Raw genomic sequence first — 20,027 nt, 5'->3', positions numbered from 1 at the left:
GCATATTGTAGTTTTCATTTGCATTTTCTTTCTTTCTTTCTTTTTTTTTTTTTTGAGACAGAGTCTCAAGCTGTCTCCCTGGGTAGAGTCCTGTAGCATCACAGCTCACAGCAACCACAAACTCCTGGGCTCAAGCGATTCTCTTGCCTCAGCCTCACAAGTAGCTGGGACTACAGGCACCTTCCACAATGCCCGGCTATTTGTTGTTGTTGTTGTTGCAGCAGTTGTCGTCGTTTTAGCTGGCCTGGGCTGGGTTCAAACCCGCCAGCCTTGGTTGTATGTGGCTGGCACCCTACTGACTGAGCTACGGGTACTGCCTGATTTGTATTTTCTTCATGGCTAATGATGTTGAGCATCTTTTCATGTATTATTGGCTATTTATATACCTTTCAGCAATGTCTATCCAAATCCTTTTCATCTATGTATACTGGATACAAGTTCCTTATCAGATCTATAAATTAAAAATATTTTCTCCAGGGGTGGTGCCTGTGGCTCAAAGTGGTAGGGCGCCAGCCCCATATGCCGGAGGTGGCAGTTTCAAACCTAGCCCTGGCCAAAAAACTGCAAAAAAAAAAAAAGAAAAAAATAATTTCTCCAATTTTGTGTGCTATTTTTTTCTTTCTTGATTCTTCTCACTTGCTCCATCACCCAGCTGGAGTGGTATGGCCCAGTCATAACTCACTGTAACACTGACTGCTGAGCTTAACTGATCCTCTTGCCTCAGCCACCTAAGTAGCCAGCACTGTAGGCAGTTGCTACTCATTGCACCAGACCTTGATGGTGTTCTTTAAAACAAAAAAGTTTTTCTTTTTTATTTTCTTTTTTTTGAGACAGAGAGTCTCACTTTGTCACTTGTGGTAGAATGCCATGGCATCATAGCTCACAGAAACCTTAAACTCTTGGGCTCAAGCGATTCTCTTGGCTCAGCCTCCCAAGTAGCTGGGACTATAGGCGCCCACCACAATGCCTGGCTATTTTTAGAGATGGAGGTCTCGCTCTTGCTCAGGCTGGTCTCAAACCCATGAGCTTAGGCAATCCACCTACCTCAGCCTTCCAGAGTGCTAGGATTACAAGTGTGAGCCACTGTGCCTGGCCCAAAAGTTTTTCATTTTGATGACATTTTATTTATCAGGGTTTTTATTTATTTATTTATTTTTTTTGGCATTGCTTGTGCTTTTGGTGTCAGATTTAAGAAATCATTGCCTAACCAAAGGTTGTGAATATTGACAACTATGTTTCCTTCTAAAGTTTATTGTTTTGTGTCTTAGGTTCTTTGATTTATTTTGAGTTAGCTTTTGAATATTGCATGAAATATGAATCAAACTTAATTCTTTTGTGTTATTCTGTTGTTACAGTACCATATCTTGAAAAGATGATTCTTTTCCCCCAAAGAAAATGCAAAGACATTTTTATTGAGAATCAATAAAAATAGGGTTTAGACCAAAGTTCTGTTCCTTTATCTATGTAGATCTATTCTTGTGTCTGTCTTTATTGCTGCAGATTTGTAGCAAGTTTTCAAATTGGAATGTGTGTCCTCCAAATTTATTTTTCTTTTTCAAGATTGGTTATTCTGAATCTCTTGAATTTTAGTAAGAATTGTAGAATCATACTTTCTGTTTTTGCAAAAAAAAAAAAAAAAATCCAGCTGAGAAAAGAATTTTTTTGAGACAGAAATCTCACTTTGTTGCCCTCAGTAGAATGCCGTGGCATCATAGTGTACAGCAACCTCACACTCCTAGGCTCAAGTGATTCTCTTGCCTCAGCCTCCTGAGTAGCTAGGACTATAGGTACCTGCCACAACACCTAGCTATTTTTTTTTTGTATTTTAGAGACGGGGTCTAGCTCTTGCTCAGGCTGGTCTCAAACCCGTGAGCTCAGGCAGTTCACCTGCCTTGGCCTCTGAGAGTGCTAGGATTACAGGCGTGAGCCTCCGCACCCAGCCCCCAGCTGAAATTTTGATAGAGATTACATTGAATCACTAGATCAATCTGGGGAGTATTGCCATCTGAGTAAGTGTTCTGATCCGTCAACGTTATTTCTTTCATTTATTTAGGTTGTCTTTATTTTTTTTTTCAGTTTCATAGTTTTCAGAGTTTAAGTTTGCAGTTCTTTGGGTAAATGTATTCATGAAATTTTATTTTTCAATCAATTGTTTCTTAAGTTTTATTTCAGATCTTCCGTTCCTAGTGTATAGATACACAATTAATCTTTGTATATTGATCATGTATACTACAAGTTTTTTGAAGAGGTTTAGTATAATTCTGATAGTTTTTTAGTAAATTGCTTAGGATTTTCTGCATATTTTATGCATCTGCAAGTAGAAGTAGTTTTACTTGTTCCTGTCCAATCTATATGCTTTTTATTTAATTGGTTTATGTTACCCTGGCTAGAACTACTGGTACAATGTTGAATAGAAAAGGAAAGGGAAGACATTGTGTCTTGTTTCTGATTTCTCTGATTTCAAGGGGGGGAAAGGATTCGCTCTTTCATCCTCAGGTATGACACTAGCTATGAGTTTGTTTTGTTGATGTTACTTTATTAAATTGAAGTTTCCTTCTATATTCCTATTTTGGTGAGTTTTTTAATTATGAAGGGCATATTGAATTTTACTGTGCTTTTTCTTGCACCTATTGAAACGATCATGAAGTTTCTTTCTTTTTTTTTTGTGGTTTTTGGCCGGGGCTGGGTTTGAACCCGCCACCTCCGGCATATGGGACCGACGCCCTACTCTTTGAGCCACAGGCACCGCCCAAGTTTCTGTCTTTCATTTTATTGGTATGGTGTATTACATTGATTTTTGGATGTTAAATCATACTTACATTATTGGGATATCTTTATCTTTTTTCTAGCTTTGGTATTAGAATAAGGCTGTTCTTACAAAAAGAGTTAGGGAGTTTTCCACCTCTTCTAGCTTTTAGGAGATTTTGAGAGGGACTGGCATAAATTCTTTAAATGTTTGGTAGATTTCTGTGTAGGGAGGTTTCAATAGCTGCTTCAGTCTCTTTACTTTGTTATAGACTTTGACTGTTCAGACTTTTTGTTTCTTCTTGAGTCAGTTTAGGTAATCTGTGTATTTGTCCATAGATGCTATTTGTCCAGTTCAGAGATTATCTGATCTGTTGATATACAATAGATTACAGCATTTTCTAATAATAATTTTTATTTTTGATGGTTGATATTAGTGCTGTAACTTTGTTCATGATTTCAGTTATTTGCATCTTTGTCTCTATTGTCAATCTAGCTAAGGGTTGCCAATTGTATTGGTCTTGTCAAAGAATCAACTTTAGTTTTAATTGATTTCCTTTATTGTTTTTATTTTTCACCTTTTTTTTTTTTTACAATTTCTATTCTAATCTTTGAGTAAGTGTTCTGATCCATCAACATGTTATTTCTTTCATTTATTTAGGTTGTCTTTTTTTCAGTTCGTAACTGAAAAATAATATGTCTTTATTTTTTTTTTTAGTTTTATTATTTTCTTGTATCTTTGGGTTATTAATTTGAGATACTTTTTGTTTTTAATGCAGACAGTAATAGCTGTAAACTTCCTTCTGAACAGCTGCCTTGCTGTTTTTGTATGTTGTGTTTTTGTTTTTACTCATCTGGAAACATTTTATAAATCCCTTGGATTACCTTTAATTCATTGGTTGTTTGAGTGTGGGTTAATTCCCACATATTTGTGAATTTTCCTTTATTACTTCTGCTGTTAGTTTCTAGTTCCATTCCATGTGTTCAGAAAAGACTTTATGTTCTGGGGTATGTTCCATATGTACTTGAGAATAATGGGTATTCTGCTGTTTGGGGATAGAGTAGGCCTCTTAGGTGTACTTGGTTTATAGTGTATTTTAAGACGTCCATATCATTATTGACCTTCTGTGCAGATGCTTTATCCATCATTTAAAGCAGGGTATTGAATCTCCAACTTTTGTTATATAATTTCCTGTTTCTCCCTTTAATTGTTACATGTCCTTGATGAATTGAATTTTTGACAAGTATACATGTATTTTGCTCTCCTTTCTATCTTGTGACCATTTTTGACTTAAAGTCTGTTTGTCTGATATTGTATCTACCGTTACTTTGGTTTCTATTTGCATGGAGTATCTTTTTTTATTCTTGTACCTTTAACCTGTTTGTGTCTTTGAATTTGTATGGTTGTGTAATGTTTTCTTTATTGATTCTGCCAATCTTTTGTTTTTGAGTGGAGAGGTGAATCCATTTACATTTGAAATAATTACCCCGCATCCTCCGAAAATAAGACCTACTTATAGGAAAGATAAGACGTCCCCTGAAAATAAGACCTAACGCATCTTTGGGAGCACACCTTAAAATAAGACACTTTCTTATTTTCGGGGAAACAGGGTACTAATATGGAATAACAAACTCATGCCATTTTCTTATTTTTTCTCTGTATATATTACATCTTTTTTGTAGATCATTTCTTCTGTTACTTTATTTGTGTTGATGGTTTGTAGTGATACATTGTAATTCTTTTTTAATATTTTTGTATATATTCTATTGATAATTTCTTTGTGGTTACCATGGTGGCTACAGATACCGTCCTGAATTTATAGCAGTCTAATTTTTATTTGATACTGAATGTCTTTAATGGGATATAAAATAATTTGATTCTATATAGCTCTGCCCCTCCACTTTATGTTATTGTCACAAATTACATTTTTATATGTTCTTTGCCCAGTGACACAGATTGATACATGTTTTATGTATATCTTTGAAATCACGTAGGAAATAAAAAGTAGAGTTAGAAGTCAAGAAGCCAAATATATAACAACATTGGCTTTTATATTTGCCCACATATTGATATTTATCTTTATTGGAAATCTTTTCTAAAAAAATATATTTGTTTATTTTTTGAGACCAAGTCTTTCTCTCTTACTTGGGCTAGAGAGCAGTGGCATCCCCATAGCTCACTGAAACTTCAAACTCCTAGGCTCAAGTGATTATCCCGCTTCAGTTTCCTGTGTAGCTGAGAGTACAGGCACATGCCACTAGGTCCAGCTAATTTTTCTATTTTTTGTAGAGGTGGGGTCTTTCTCTTGCCCAGCCTGATCTTGAATTTCGTGGCCTTAGTCAATCCTCACACTGCCCTCTATTAGAGTCCTGGGATTACAGGCATGGGGTCACGGTGCCTGGACAGAAATCTTTATTTCTTCATATGGTTTGGAGTAACTGTCCTGCATTTTTTTGTTTCAATCTGAAGGACTCCTTTTAACATGTCAGGTAGGTTAGCTCTAGTGATAATGAATTCCCTCAGCTTTGTTTATACATGGCTAGCTACGATTCTGGATGGGTGTCTTAGTTATAGATATCCTTAGTGTGGTTGTTTTCCCATTTGTTAGTTATTCATAGGCTTTACTGGTGTACTATATGCATGGGCAGATACCCTGTCTCTTGTTGACAAGGGAAGATTGAGATCTTTGAAATCCTTTCTCTTTCCTAGCCTTGTGGTCTTCTTAACAGTGTGAATTTTATTGGCATGCCCAGTTACAACTCTGAAATAGTAGTAGGTCATTCTTATGGGTAAAAGTCAGCTATGCCCTGTGTGATTGAGTCATAAATGCTGTTATGGGCTGTACAGATTGTCCTCCCTTCCAGTAGGTGGCAAATTCAGAAAGATCCACCTTTAGTATTGTTTTGGGGACCTATAACTAATTCTAGTCCATCAGAAGAAGTAATCAAATGTCCCTGGCTGTGGGCATTCCCAGGGGAGTTTTTATTGTCTTCCACAGCAGAGGTTTGTGGAGGAGTAAGCCTGGGTGGAGTTGGGTCAGACAGGCCTGCCTCCGGGATCCACAAAGACAGGCATAAAAGCTAGCTTGGTTGGGGGTCTAGGATCTGCTCTCAAGTTGCTGCGGAAAGCCACTGGGGAATGACTAAAGTGGCCCTGCCAAGCCAGAAAATCTACTTGTCAGGTAGGGGCCATCTGGGGTTCACAGACTGGCTGCTGGGATTGGGTTTCACTCTTCTTCCTCCTCCTGTATCTCAAGGTCTTCTTCTGGCTTCTGATTTCAAGCTGCAGTCCAAAGCAGCTGAGTTTACCAGCAGTGGTGCCACAGGTTAGGAGCTTCCCTGCCTAGGATCCTATCCTGGACTGAAAGTGTAGCTTTTTCTGAACCTGGGAAGGGTTCTCTACTATGGTGTTGCAGCTCAGACCCTCATTGCACTGTCCTTTCAGTTTTGCTTGTGTGGGCTCTTTTGCCTCCCAAGATTAGTTCACAAATTTCTCCTCCATGCCCCCAAGCAACACTATTGACTCCTGGTAGAGAGGATCTGGCTTGCAGGCCTATTTCCTGGTCCTCTAAGTTCAGTCCTTGATCATGCCAGGGAAAAGCATACTGGTTCTGAGTTGCCCATGGAGTGTTCAAGCAGGTTTAATATCCCCTCGCTTTGAAGTATGCCCTGCTCTTCTGGAGCAGCTGGGCAAGTGGTACCTGGGAAGGCTGGCAGGCAGGGGGCTTGGAGTCAGTTCTAGTACCCATGGGTCCACTGCTGGTTTTTAAGGTGAAAGGTGTGAGCCCTACTCTGGGAGCCTCAGTGTTTAGTGAACACACCAACACAGGAGAAGCAGTTGCTCCTGGGAACCCTGGGTCAGTTGTCCCTTGGGGTACCTGTGCTGCTCAGCAGCAGTGGGCAGGGTATGAGGGTGAGGAAGGAGTCTTGAGAGCTGGCAGCCTGCCTGGAATGTTCAAACTCTGAGATCACACATCCCCCCAGACCCAGTGGCCCATATGGCTACTGCAGTCTAGGCCAGAATCAGGAAATGTTTATGTGGGGAAGGGATACGAAATCACAAGGACTGGACCTCCCTTGGGAGGACAGAGGCAGACAACGGTGGAGAAGCAGTATGGCACCTGGCATCCCAGTCAGGTCTGTGGTAACAGGGAGTGACCTTGATGGGGCTGGTATCCCACTGCTCTGTCTTTAAGAAGCTCCCACTTCATTGGTGGCAGCAAGCTTTGGGGTTTATAATGGTAGAAAAGCTCTTTAGCAGCTCTGGGGGGCTGCTTATTAGTTACTAGTGTGTTGCCCTCACTCCATCTATTTTGGGCAAGTGAACCAGACTTACTCCATTTTGTTAAGAACTTGCCCTGCCCCCCACCCCCCTTTTGTAACCAAAATAGCCCCTTGAACAAGCAGCAACCCTGCAAAAACAGGAAGGAAATTTAGCTGACAGCTGCCGAATCCTGTGACAACTGAAAAAATCCTGTGGAAACCACAGTACTGTCACAAGTCTGTCTGGTCTGTCTGTGTGTAGTTTTTGACCCTCTGTAAGACCCCTCCCCATAGCTCTAAACTTGCAGACATTAGCTTCTGTAAAATTCTGCTTACGCTAGGACTTTTCCATCCCCTGCTTGAAGTGCCATATAAAAACTTTGCACCCCTACTTCAAGGGGGTCAAGAGACTTTGTGGTGTGAGCCTGCTCTTGACTGGCTGGCCCAATAAAGGACTCTTGCTTAATTTGAAATCAGTGTGCTGGCATTTGTCTATAATTCCACTGCTGGCGGGTACAACACTAGAAGCATGAAGAGGAGAGAAACAAAATCTCCACTTATCCTCGCTACAGGACTCTAAATTTCTTGCATTTGTTCTCTGTTGATATCTTGCTCTTTGTTCTGCTCTGCAGCTTCTTCCCATGGAATCTCTAGTAGTTCCTGGCAAATTTCTTTCAGAATTATACTTGAGATGTGTTTTTGTCAGGTAAAACTTTTCCTTCTTTCTGAGATGGTCTGGCAATCACTTGTCTCTGGTCAGCTATCTTGTACATGAAGTCCTTGATGTCTGTGCAATAACATTATGTCTAAAAAACAATGTATATATCATAATTAAAAAATACAGTATTTCTGACAAATGCTAACCATTATCTGTGTCTTCATCAAGTTGTCATCTTTTTGCTATGGATAATCTTGCCTTATTTTTGATGGCTGCTAACTGCTTAGGGTGGTGTTTGGTGAAGGTGAGGTGGCTGTGGTAATTCTTTTTTTTTTTTTTTTTTTTTTTTTACCCTTTAATCCCTTTTTATTTTCAACTTAATTATTGAATTTAATTTGTTATGGATTTGATAGTTAATTTTAGAAGCATAATGAATTATTCACATTTAAATGAATAAGAAGAAGTAATATCCAGGAATGAGGGTTTAAATATGTATAATATTTGATGAAAACACATTATCTATCATTTCTCAAAAACAAAATAGAAACATCCTTTTTGCCTTTGAAACCCTTTACATCTTGCCAATCTTATCATCTCTTTTAAAATCACAATCTAAATGCACTGTTCGTTTATTTGTAACAAACATGCCGATAAGAGGTATTTAAAAGAAAAAAAAACAGGTTCTGAAGTATAATTTGGACATATGTAATTCTGGAGAATGAGTTGTGGAAAGGTAGAACAAAGTATTCCCTGCCCAAATTCTGAGAATTTACGATTTCCTCCCCCATTTAGTCAATCTTTTCTTATCCTTTCAATACCTTTCTATAAAAATTGAAAAATCAATTTACTTCACATTTAAGTTTTTCTGTTTTGTTTTCTTTCTTTCTTTTTTTTTTTATTAAATCATAGCTGTGTACATTGATATGATCATGGGGCATCATACACTAGTTTCACAGACCGTTTGACACACTTTCATCACACTGGTTAACATAGCCTTCCTGGCATTCTCTCAGTTACTGTGTCAAGACACATTCCACATTTACCAAGTTTCACATATACCCTTGTAAGATGCACCGGAGGTGTAATCCCACCAATCCCCCTCCCTCTACCTATCTTCCCCCCCTCCCCTTTTTTTTCCCCCTTCCCCCTATTCTTAGGTTGTAACTGGGTTATAGCTTTCATGTGAAAACCCTAAATTAATTTCATAGTAGGGCTGAGTACATTGGGTACTTTTTCTTCCATTAAGCTTTTCACACTAATGAAAAAAGTCAATACTAATTGACTTTTCTTTATGAAGGATTTTTCATGGCATGCTGTTGATAGCATTTTATCTGCAGTAGAACTTCAAAAATTAGAATCAATCCTGCCAAAACTTCAGCTGTCTTGTAAATTAAAGTTATGGAATATTCTCAGTTTTTTGTTACCATTTGAACAGTGTTCACAGTATCTTCACCAGGAATATATGCCATCTCAAGAAAATGGTTTTCTTTTTTATGTCATAAAAAGCAATTCCCACTTATTGAATGTTAACATGATACTGCGGCAATTCAGTGACATCTTCAGACTCTACTTTTAATTCTCTTGATTTCCTACAACATCTATAATTCCATGGTAATCTTGAACCCCTCAAAGTCATCCTTGAGGGTTGGCATCAAATTATTTCAAACTCCTGTTAATGTTAATATTTTGACCTTCTCTCATGAATTACAAATGTTCTTAATAACAGATCCTTCAAACATTTGGTTTCATATTCTAGAATGTGAATCTTCCTTAATCCATGGGCTATAAACTGATACTGTGTTACCTGGCATAAAAAAGCATTAATCTTTTTATAAATGACAATCAGAGCTCTTGGGTTAACTAAGATATTGTCAATGAGCAGTAGTGTTTTGAAAGTAATCTTTTTTGTGAGCAATAGGTATTAACAATCTGTTTTAAATACTGTATTCAGCAAAGCATGCTGTATACAGAGGTACTGATATATAGGCATTATTCTTCTATTTGTAGAGCCAGGAAGTGTTATTTAGCATAATTCTTAAAGGTCCTATGAGTTTTGAATAGGAAATATTGCATGGTCTTCGACTTAAGTCACCAACTGCCTTAGCCCATAACAAGAGAGTTAGAAAGTTAACAAGTTAACTTATTTTACAACAAGTTAAATCTTGTTAAGCTTAGAAGGCAGGGATTTACTTCTCTCCAGCTGTGAAAGTCATAGATGGCATCTTCTTTTAATAGAAGGTTGTTTTGTCTGCATTGAAAATCTTAGTTACATCTTCTAGACAACTTGCTGTAGCTTCAACATCAGCACTTGCTGCTCAACCTTGTACTGGTTTTTTTGTTTGTTTTTTGAGACAGTCTCACTTTGTCGCTGTGGGTAGAGTGCTGTGGTATCACAGCTCACAGCTCACAGCAATCTCCAACTCTTGGGCTTAAGTGATTCTCTTGCCTCAGTCTCCCAAGTAGCTGGGACTATTTTTTTAGCCTGCCACAATGTCCGGCTATTTTGGGGATGCAGTTGGTATTGTGTTTACCTGGCCTGGGCCTGAACCCAGCAGCTTTGGTGTATGTGGCTGGTGCCCTAATCACTGTGCTGTGGCCGCCGAGCCTCAGCCTTGTACTTTTATGTTTTATACATGGTATCTTGCCTTAAATCTCGTGAATGAACTCCTCCAAACAATTAAAACAGTAACAGCAAAGATTACAGATTACCATAAAAGATACAATAATGTTGGAAAAATTTGAAATATTCCTAGAATTACCAAAATGTAATACAAATAAACAAAGTCCACACGTGCTGTTAGAAAAAAATGCCTCTTGATAGACTTGCTTATTGCAGGATTGCCTCAACCCTTTAATTTATAAGAAGTGCAATGTCTTGTGAAGCACAATAAAGAACTATGGTAAAACTAAGTATACCTGTATATGATACAAGATTTTTTTTAGTGTAATTATTTTATATGTGGATATCCAGTTTTCCCAACACCATTTGTTGAAAAGATTGTCTTTTCTTCATCCAATGGTCTTGGTATCCTTTTTTAAAATTTATTTTGCTACATATATGAGAGTTTCTTTCTAGGCTTTCTATTGTATATATTAGTCTCTATATCTGGATTTTTCTCCCCCAGTACCACACTGTTTGGATTACTGTAACTTTTTAATAATTACAGAATCAGGGAATGTAAGACCTTCAACTTTATTGTTCTTTTTAAAATTTGTCTTAGCTGTTTAGGTTTTCTTGAGATTCTGTATGATTTTTAGAATTGATTTTTCCATTTTTAAAAAAATGGTAATGGGGATTTTGGTAAGGATTGTATTGAATCTACAGATCACTGTGGGTAGTATTGACATCTTAACAGTATTAAGTCTTCCATTTTAGTAACACACTATTTCTTCCCATTTTTTATGTCACCTTTAATTTCTTTCTGTAGTGTTTTGTAGTTTTCGGTATATATGCCCTTTACCTCTTTGGCTAAGTTTTCTCTTAGGTATTTTATTTTCTTTTATGCTGTTGTAAGTGCGTTTTTTCTTAGTGATTTGTTTTAGTTTTTGTTTCTTGGATTGATCATTGTTAGTGCATGGAAACACAACTGATTTTTGTATTTTAATTTTGTGTCCTGTATCTTTGCTGTGTTTGTTTATTAGTTCCAACAGTTTTTTCCATGGAATCATGATTAGCATTTTCTACATATAAGATCATTTTTGTCTCTGGACAGAGATAGTTTTACTTCTTTCATTCTTGTTTTGATGCCATTTATTTCTTTTTCTTGCCTTATTGCTCTGGCTTGCAGAGATGGTTTTTGATACAGCCAGTCTTTAAAAGTTTATAGCCTTTATAGCCTTCAAGGGCTATACTAGCAGTGTTTTTTCCAGTTATCTGGTTGGCTTACAGTTTATCTTGTTACTGTCATGAAGATCCCAGGTTTTCCTTAGTTTGCTAACAAATTCAGTTTTTCATAATATATAACATATAAAAATATAAATATATTTATAAAATGTAAATATATTTCTCCACTGTCTGCTTCAAACAGAGTTAGTTTAATAGGGAAGAAATATCTTAGTTCTTTGTTCTTATTGCCTGCCTCTATTCTTAGGCACAATGTCTGAAGCACTGTTTTTAAGCTTGGGGTAGGAAAAATGAACCACTTATTTCAAGTGACATTCATGCTTTACGAGTAGGGTGCTTGGTGAAATGATAGCTTTTTGTCTTCTAGTCTTGCCTCTTTCCATATTGAACCTCATGATTATGAATGATGTGGGATGAGTGTGATCATGATTAGTACCCAGATACTGTTGACTTCTGATACCCAGAGTAGAGCCTCTTTCCTATGAATGATCACTGAATGGTCAGGAGGTCAGGAACTAGGTTAGAGAGGATTGTGATCGCCAGTGTCCTGCCCCTCCTATGGAAGATGTCTGTGTTGTTGGCTGTGTTTCTGTGAAGCTAAACTTGTAGTGGGCTGGTATCTTTAAATACTAGAGATTCTCACTGTTCCTAATGGACCTTTGTAGGTGTTATTAAATAAATGTTTCTTCATTTACTGTATGCCTTTGGGACAATTTTCAGATCCTTCAAACATTTGTTTTTTTTTTTTTGTATATTTCATCAATTATGCTTTTTCTCTGGAGGTGTTATCTCCCTGAAGCTTCTCATGCTGCCATTTTGGTTGTGGAAACGTCATATATTGTTTCAAGTGAAATAAATACAATTGGATCCTTAGATTTTTTTTGGTTGCGGTCTAAAATATATGTATTCCGATTTGTATATGTTGCAAACTATACAAATAATGACAGAATGACTTTTTCAGACCAATTTACTTAATGTTTTCTCAGTGATGGGAAAAGAGAGAGAAGAACAGAAAAAAGATGAGAAGGAGCTGCTTTAAAAAAATGGGGAAATATTGTTGAAAAATCAAATTATTTCTTCCTTGAGAAGGCAAAGATTTAACTGTTGAAAAACTAAATATGCAGAGGTGATGGCTTCCTATTATGTTAATTCAAATGATATGAGTAGAGTAATATATGCTGTTTTGTGAAAAAACCCCAAATTACAATCAAATATGTGGTGGGGAAGGCATTTTTAAGAGATTAATTAGACATTTTCTACCATCCCTATGTTCTTTTGACTCAAAAAGATAAAGGAATGATACATATGATAGTATTTATAGTCAATAGAGTAGCAACTGTATTCAGTAAAAATGTTTGTTTTTTTGTATAATTGCAGTTAATTTAAGGAAATCACTGAATATTGGGTGCTGTTTTCTCCTTTAGAGGCTTTCATATTTCTAATTCCTAGAGGACTGTGTTTTAAGATGCTGCATACCAAATAGTTTAAACATGTATCAAGGAAACCAAAAGGGCCATTTTATTTCTAAATTATGTCTAGTGAAAAAGTACCATTTGGTGTAAAGGGTTTTGAGAATGAAAGAGAAAGGATATTCTCAGATGGAAAGCTTCCAAAAGGAAAATAAAAGTCAAAGATTTACTGGAACAGAAGATGTATCCTAAACAATCTAATTACCCGTTTTTGGGTAAGAAAAATTTGAGAGCACAGGACCTGGAACAAAGTTTATATATCTTAGACCTTTGATCTCCACAAACAGGGTAGAAACGAGTCTTCCAGTGCTCACTCTACCATGGTAATGATGAGACATCCTTAATTCTGTCCACACACTGAGTCAGAACATCAAAATGTCAAATTTTAAAATCTTTCTGAAACCCAAGAAATAGGTGGTTTATGAGGTTGTTAATACAGGGAGAACTGTAGTGGGAGTGTCTTACCAAAGTTGTGAAATGAGTGGGGCTTTATAGAGAAAGAAACAAAAGCGGCCAGGTGCCTGCTGCCAAGTTTAGTGGGCTTTGGTTAAGCATGTGTTGCAGAAAGAAGTTGTGTCCTTTGTGATTTGGTGTATCTTATATTTTATCGAATTTTTAACTTGAAGAAGTTGGATGAAGTGGGTTAGTCTCCTGACACTAAAGAGTAAGGGTTGGTGACAGGGTGTGGTTAGTGTAAGTTTGGAGAAAAGAATTTTACAGTTCTCCATATTCAACAAAAGTTTATTGGGTATAAAGTATGTGACTGGCACTACACAGTAACTCAGAAGCAACAGTTTAAAAATGCCTGTTTTTATAGAATTTATATTGTAGTGGTAAGAGGTATAAAACACATTAGCAATGAAAAAGTAAGCTGTGTTACATGGTGACAAATGGAATGAATGAAGACAAGTTTGGGAAGAAGGGTAGATAGATGTTTTTGGTCCTGGTTGGGTAGGTTTCTATTTAATCATAGTACCGCTGGCATTTATTGGGCAGTTCAGCCTTTTCCCAAAGATGTAGAAGGATATTTTCATCTTTTATCAAATTTCAATATATATTATTTGGTCTGCTTCTGGATTATGTTTAATGTGTCTTTGGCCTATTAGTTTATCCCTCTTTGAGAATTGCATTTTAAATTTGCAAAGCTTATTAAAATTTTTTCTTTAGTAGGAACATTTTCTATTCTTTGTCCTATTTGAAAATTTCTTAGTTTTGGCTTATTAGTAATAGGAATTTTAGCACTAGTAGCTAAGTTCAATAGCAAACCATTAGAATTTTTGTTAAAATTGCATTGTATTTTTAGATAAATTTGGAAAGAACCGATATGTTTATAGTAAGGATTCTTTCCATTCATGTACCTGGTATATCTTCCCGTCTATTTAGGTTATATTTCATATTTTTCAGTAAGATTTTATAACTATTGTACCTTGGTTTATAAGATTTATTTCTTGTTATTTTGTATTTCTTGTTGGTATTGTAAATGTTGTAGTATATAGAAAAGCAATTAAATTTTGTAGTCATCTTTTACTCTAATGTTGCTCAACTCTAGTTCTAAGTGTGTATTCTTTCTTTTATTTTTTTTATGTGTGTGTAAGATCTTATGGATAGCTAATAAGAGTATACTATTTCGCTTAACAATATATATTTAATATCCTTTCTCCCCCTCTTATTATGTTAGTTAAAACCTGTATGACATTTTAAAATGTAAAGCAAGTTTTTCTTGATTTTTAATTAAAAATTGCACCATTAATTATAATATTTGTAGATGTTTTTGGCATTCTTATTACCAAATTCAGAATTTTCTCTATATTCCTATTTTGTTGGCAATTAAAAAAAAAACATTCTGTAAAGGTGTTGTATTGTTTTAAAACTTTTTTTGGGAATCTATTGATTTGTTTATACTTTTTTCCTTTAATTTATTAATGTGATAAATTATATTAATAGATTTTCTTATGTTAAATCATCTTTGCATTTCTGGAATGATATAACTCTATAAATAAACACAAATTTTCTTTAGTATGGTATAACTTATTTTGGATTTTTGTGTCTATGTTCCTAAGTGATATTGCTCTGAAATGTTCCTTTTTTTGCATTGCCTTTTTCTGACTTCGATAAATAATTATGCAAATTGGATAAACAATTATGCAAATTTCACAAAATAAGCTAGGAACTTCCATTTTAAATCCCATATAACATTTCCTATAAAACTGGAGTTGAAATTTAAGAAACTTTCAGGACCAGGCAAAGTGTTTTTGTGAGTAGATTTTATATATTTGGTTAAATGTATTGATATTTATTAAATTTTTAATTATCCTTTTGAAATTTCCTTTTTTTTCTACTTTTGAATTTTTAAATTTATAGTCAAATGGCTCAAAAATTGTACACTATACAGTGGAAGCAATGAAAAATTTACTTTGACACTGTATTGTTATCAAGAAGCCTTCCTTCAGAGAGTTGTATTTTTGTTTTTTGCTGTGATGTCCCAACAGTGGAAACCCAAGATAGAATTTTGTGTGCCTTTAAGACTACCTGTACTTATGGGTCCACTTTCCTCTTTTGATTTCTCCCCTTCTGTGGTTATTGGTACAATGAAGTTCTGCTATTTGTTTTATTCTAGCAATTTAGGATTTTTATGAAAAGATTTGTAGGTTTTAAGCTTATTGGGAACTTGTTCTAGTATTTTCTAATGACTTAAAAATATATATTATATTCATATGAAGCACACAACTGGATGATTGTCTTCAAACCAATCTCTTTCCTAATCTGCCCTATCACATTCATGGTAAATGGAATCCCTATTCACCTATATCACAGTTTTTCAACCTTTTTTTATCCCAAAGCACGAACCAATATGTTCCATGTTCAAGTGTGCCACTTCCATGGCACACTTGAATTATGTAGATCAAAAACAGTAAAAATAAGAACATACTTGCTGGGCTTTGAACTTTTTTCAAAAATAATTTAATTAATGATCTTTAAAAAATTTCTAGGCACACCTAAGATCCTCTCATGCCATACCAGCGTGATGCAGCATACCTATTAAAAATCACTGACCTATTTGTTCAGGCCAACTCCCTGTGAGAAATCTTTGATTCCTATCTTTGTCTTGCTACCCCACAGCAACTTATCAACAGGTCCTATCCTTTCTACCTTCAGAATATATCTGAAATATGACTTTTTGCCACCTGTTTTATGACTTATCAGGCTACCAACAGCTTTGGTTGGATTATTTCATTAATTTTTTATTGATCCCTTTGCTTCTACTTTTGATACCAACTGTCATTTTTTTCACTTTGGGTGCCTGGTTGTTGCATTTTTGTTTCGTAATATTTATTTCATAAAATTTTAGTATGTTAAGTTTATTTATAGTTCTTTTGAAATGGTTTTGATATTTGCTAGGATAGTGTTTATTTTCTTTTGTTCACTTTGTTGACTCTCTTTTTGAATGTTAGACTTTCTAAGGGTTTATCTTGAGTGGGAATGTTTCGGTGTCCTCTATTTGTCCACATTAAGCACTTTTGAGTACCCCAGTCTGGAACTACATGTTTTTCTTTGAGGCTGGGGGTTCTTGCCTCATTCTAATACTTGGCATAAGTAACATTGTATTTTGACATGAACAGCTTTAGATAGGTCCTATGTGTGCTGCTTTCAAAATTTCTTCTACATATGTAGGCCATAATCTCAAATTTATTTTTTAATCTCCTTTTAAGAGTATGAGAACTTTTTTTTTTTACAAGTCTGTAGTTTCATTTTCTGAGTTTGGATTCTTCTGCTAAGTATGTCAGTGCATTTAGTCTTAACTATTTCTCATTTGAAAATCTAGCCATCTCTCTACGTAGTATGTCACAGAGATACAAAGGTATTTGCTTAGCTCTGACTTAGTATGTGTTTCAGATTCATCAGCATAGTTATTTTTGGTTTTGAGTATTTTAGGTTTTTTAAAAAGTCTTTTCTTCCTCCCTCCTCCTTTTCTCTCCTTCCTCTGTCTATCTGCCCACTTATGTGTATATCAATGCTTTTTTTGTGAATATATATAGGAATATCTAGTGTTTTACCTAAACCTTTATGTTCATTTTTAGAAATAATGATTATATGGTGTTTATGTGGATATACTTTATTTAGATATAATACTTAATTCTTCACAAAAGTAGTTAAAATTAATTCTATAATATATTATTTGAAAATATAACATCAAATTTTGCCACAAAGCCATGGTATTTTTTTGTTTCTGAACAAAAAATCCATGACTGATATAAAAATTATAGTTTGTATCAAATTTTTTAAGTGAAAAATAAATCATTGAGTTTTTTCTCTGTCATTTTGTGAAATAGGTAACATAACAGAATTTTTATTATATATTATATTTATTATGTTTGAGTGTGACACAAGTTCTCTAATTTTAGGCCTTTGAAGACAGTTTATTTGAAGCAAAGAAAGAAATTGAAATATCACAGACTAAATATAATGCCTTATCATTACAATTGAATAATAAACAGACTGAACTTATTCAAAAGGATATGGATATTACCCTGGTCAGGCAAGTATATTCAACTTTTAATTTACATTACAGAAATGTCAGTAAGTATTTAGATTTATTATCAGTACCCCCAAAAGTCAATAATGTGTTTTCTATGGGTATATGTGTTTGTGAATTGAAAATCTGGAATTATAAACATTAAATTGGGAATAGTTACCTGGAAGAATCAGGTTGTCCACAGAATTGGAACAGGGTAGTCAAAGAGTACCTTTGTTTCAGTGTTTCATAAGGACAATACATTAATTGATTGTTTTCTTTTAACATTTCTAGCTGTGTGTTATGTGATAATTGTTATAATGTACAATAATAACTGAGAAACAATTTTGACTTTTAATTTTGTTATGTCATGTACTTTAACTTATGAAATACTCTTTCTATATCAACATAAATGATTTTATAATACTAATCATAAAGTGGTATTACTTGAAAAAATAAGCACAAGGCTGGGTGGGTGGCTCACTCTTGTAGTTGTAGCACTCTTGAAGCCCAGAGTGAATACCAGCTGGAGCAATGGAGCAAGAGTGAGACTGTGTTTCTACTAAAAATAGAAAAACTAGCAAGGTGTGGTTTTCCTTGGCCTGTAGTTCCAGCTACTTCAGAGGCTGAAGCAAGAAGATTGCTTGAGTCCAAGTTTGAGGTTGTTATGATGCCACAGTTAAAAAATAAATAAATAAATAAATAAATACAGAAAGAAAGAAAGAAAAAGTAAACACAATATACATGTTTTTAAGTTTTATGACAGGGTTAAAACTGACTATTAATTTTCTTCATAATTACCTTTTTCAGAAAATAGTGTTAGAATATATCAAGACAAGATTTTTGCTTGGTTCACAGATTAATACATATTCTCATACACATATGTATGTATATATGTATTTTAGTAGCACAAGAGAATGAATTTAAGGTATGATTCTAGGGATATATTATAAGCTTTGATTGTATATTTAAATAAAAAAACCTTAGTGCATATGAGGAAGGGGAAATCATTGCCATTCTAGTACACATTGGGGTGGAGTTCTTTTGGTAATACTTGGCTGAGAGCTTTTCTTTCATGTTAGTGGGCATTGGTTGAGTTGTTGTATATCAAGTGTTTTTATAAAAATTTCCTTGGGTAAAATAAGATTTTGTATATTTAAATATGCCATTGTGAATTTAGTTTGGAAGAGAGACTATCTTTATTGAAGTCAATAAAATTAAAATGAATTAGAATTTTAAAAAGTGCCCTGGCCAGGTGTGGTGGCTTACACCTGTAACCCTAGCACTCTGGGAGGCCAACACTGGTGGACTGCTTGAACTCATGAGTTCCAGACCAGCTGAGCTAGAGCGAGATCCTGGTCTCTAAAAATAGCCAACCTTGTGGCAGGTGCCTATAGTCTGTGATAATCTGGGGCTGAGGCAAGAGAATCACTTACGCCCAAGAGTTTGAGGTTGCTGTGAGCAATGACACTCTACCAAGGGTAATAAAGTAAGACTGTCTCAAAAAACAAAAACATGTCTTACTTCACATTTTAAAAGCTTTCTCATCATAATTGTAAGGAAAAGTATAAACTTCATAGATGATAGACTGGCTAACGTTTCTACTCATGGTGTAAACATTTTTTAAGCAAATTACTTAATAAAGTATGAAAAGTAATTCTAAATGGGAATAGAATCTTAGATTTGGAAGGAGTTTAAAAATTATCATTTATTCTAATCCTCTTTCCAATAAGATAGGGTAGTATTTATATGTTGCTTGACACTTTCAGTTTAAAAGTTTCTCATATTTTTCAAGATTACCATCTTCATTTTATATTATTTAATTTTTTGAACATTGTTTTTCATATAGTGAAGTGAAATTTTTTTTTTTTACATTGCCACCCATTGACCTTAGTTTTATTTTCTGGAGAATCTCAGAAAAAATTTAATCTCTGTTCTGTGACATAGTTCACTGGCAGAAGACAGTTATCGATGACACTTTTTTCATTAATTGATTAACTACTTATATTTCTCACATAAATTCTCCATATGTAAGTTTCACTTATGTTATATTAATAGTGATTTGAGTTGCCATTCTGGCCATATTTTACATTGTCAATATGCTTCTTAAAATACGACATCGAGAACTGCGCAAAACATTTCAACAAGAACAGTTGCATTTTAGAGCAGAATGGTGCTAGGATATTACATGGAACATGGGATCCATTCTAGGATATGGCGCAAAGTGAAGGGTATGGGATTATAATAGTTGTGTTTTTTCCTCTAAATTTTGGTAAGGTTTATATACTTAAATTTAGTATACTGAGAGAGCTATAAGTTATAGTAAATAGAGAAATAATATTCATAGATGCATGTTTTCTTTACACAACAGTGAAAGAAAACATTTTTTTACACAACCAGTAAAACAGTAATGGCTAATGGACCATGTGTAATTATATGAGTTTGATTATCAGGAAATCATAAAGGAGGAGAATAATAGCACATAGTTGGTAGTGTGGAGCAGAGAACTTTGACTTGAGCCCTCATTACAGGGTA

The 20,027-nt window shown here is 35.0% G+C and overlaps 1 protein-coding gene across 6 annotated transcripts in view; it reads left to right on the top strand.

Annotated features, from left to right (window-relative positions):
* Positions 1-20,027, top strand: part of CNTLN (centlein) — a 379,922-nt gene that overhangs the window by 106,516 nt on the left and 253,379 nt on the right. For 4 of the 6 annotated variants that reach the window (XM_053572079.1, XM_053572076.1, XM_053572075.1 and 1 more), the window contains exon 6: positions 17,383-17,516. In XM_053572079.1, coding sequence (XP_053428054.1) covers positions 17,383-17,516 — 134 coding nt within the window. Of the gene's footprint in view, positions 1-17,382; positions 17,521-20,027 lie in introns of all 6 variants that reach the window. The other 2 variants (XM_053572077.1, XM_053572073.1) reach the window with 1 other exon arrangement.

The sequence above is a fragment of the Nycticebus coucang genome, chromosome 2 (genome assembly GCF_027406575.1).
Source record: "Nycticebus coucang isolate mNycCou1 chromosome 2, mNycCou1.pri, whole genome shotgun sequence".
NCBI lineage: Eukaryota > Metazoa > Chordata > Mammalia > Primates > Lorisidae > Nycticebus > Nycticebus coucang.
This window is presented reverse-complemented; position numbering and strand designations above follow the sequence as displayed.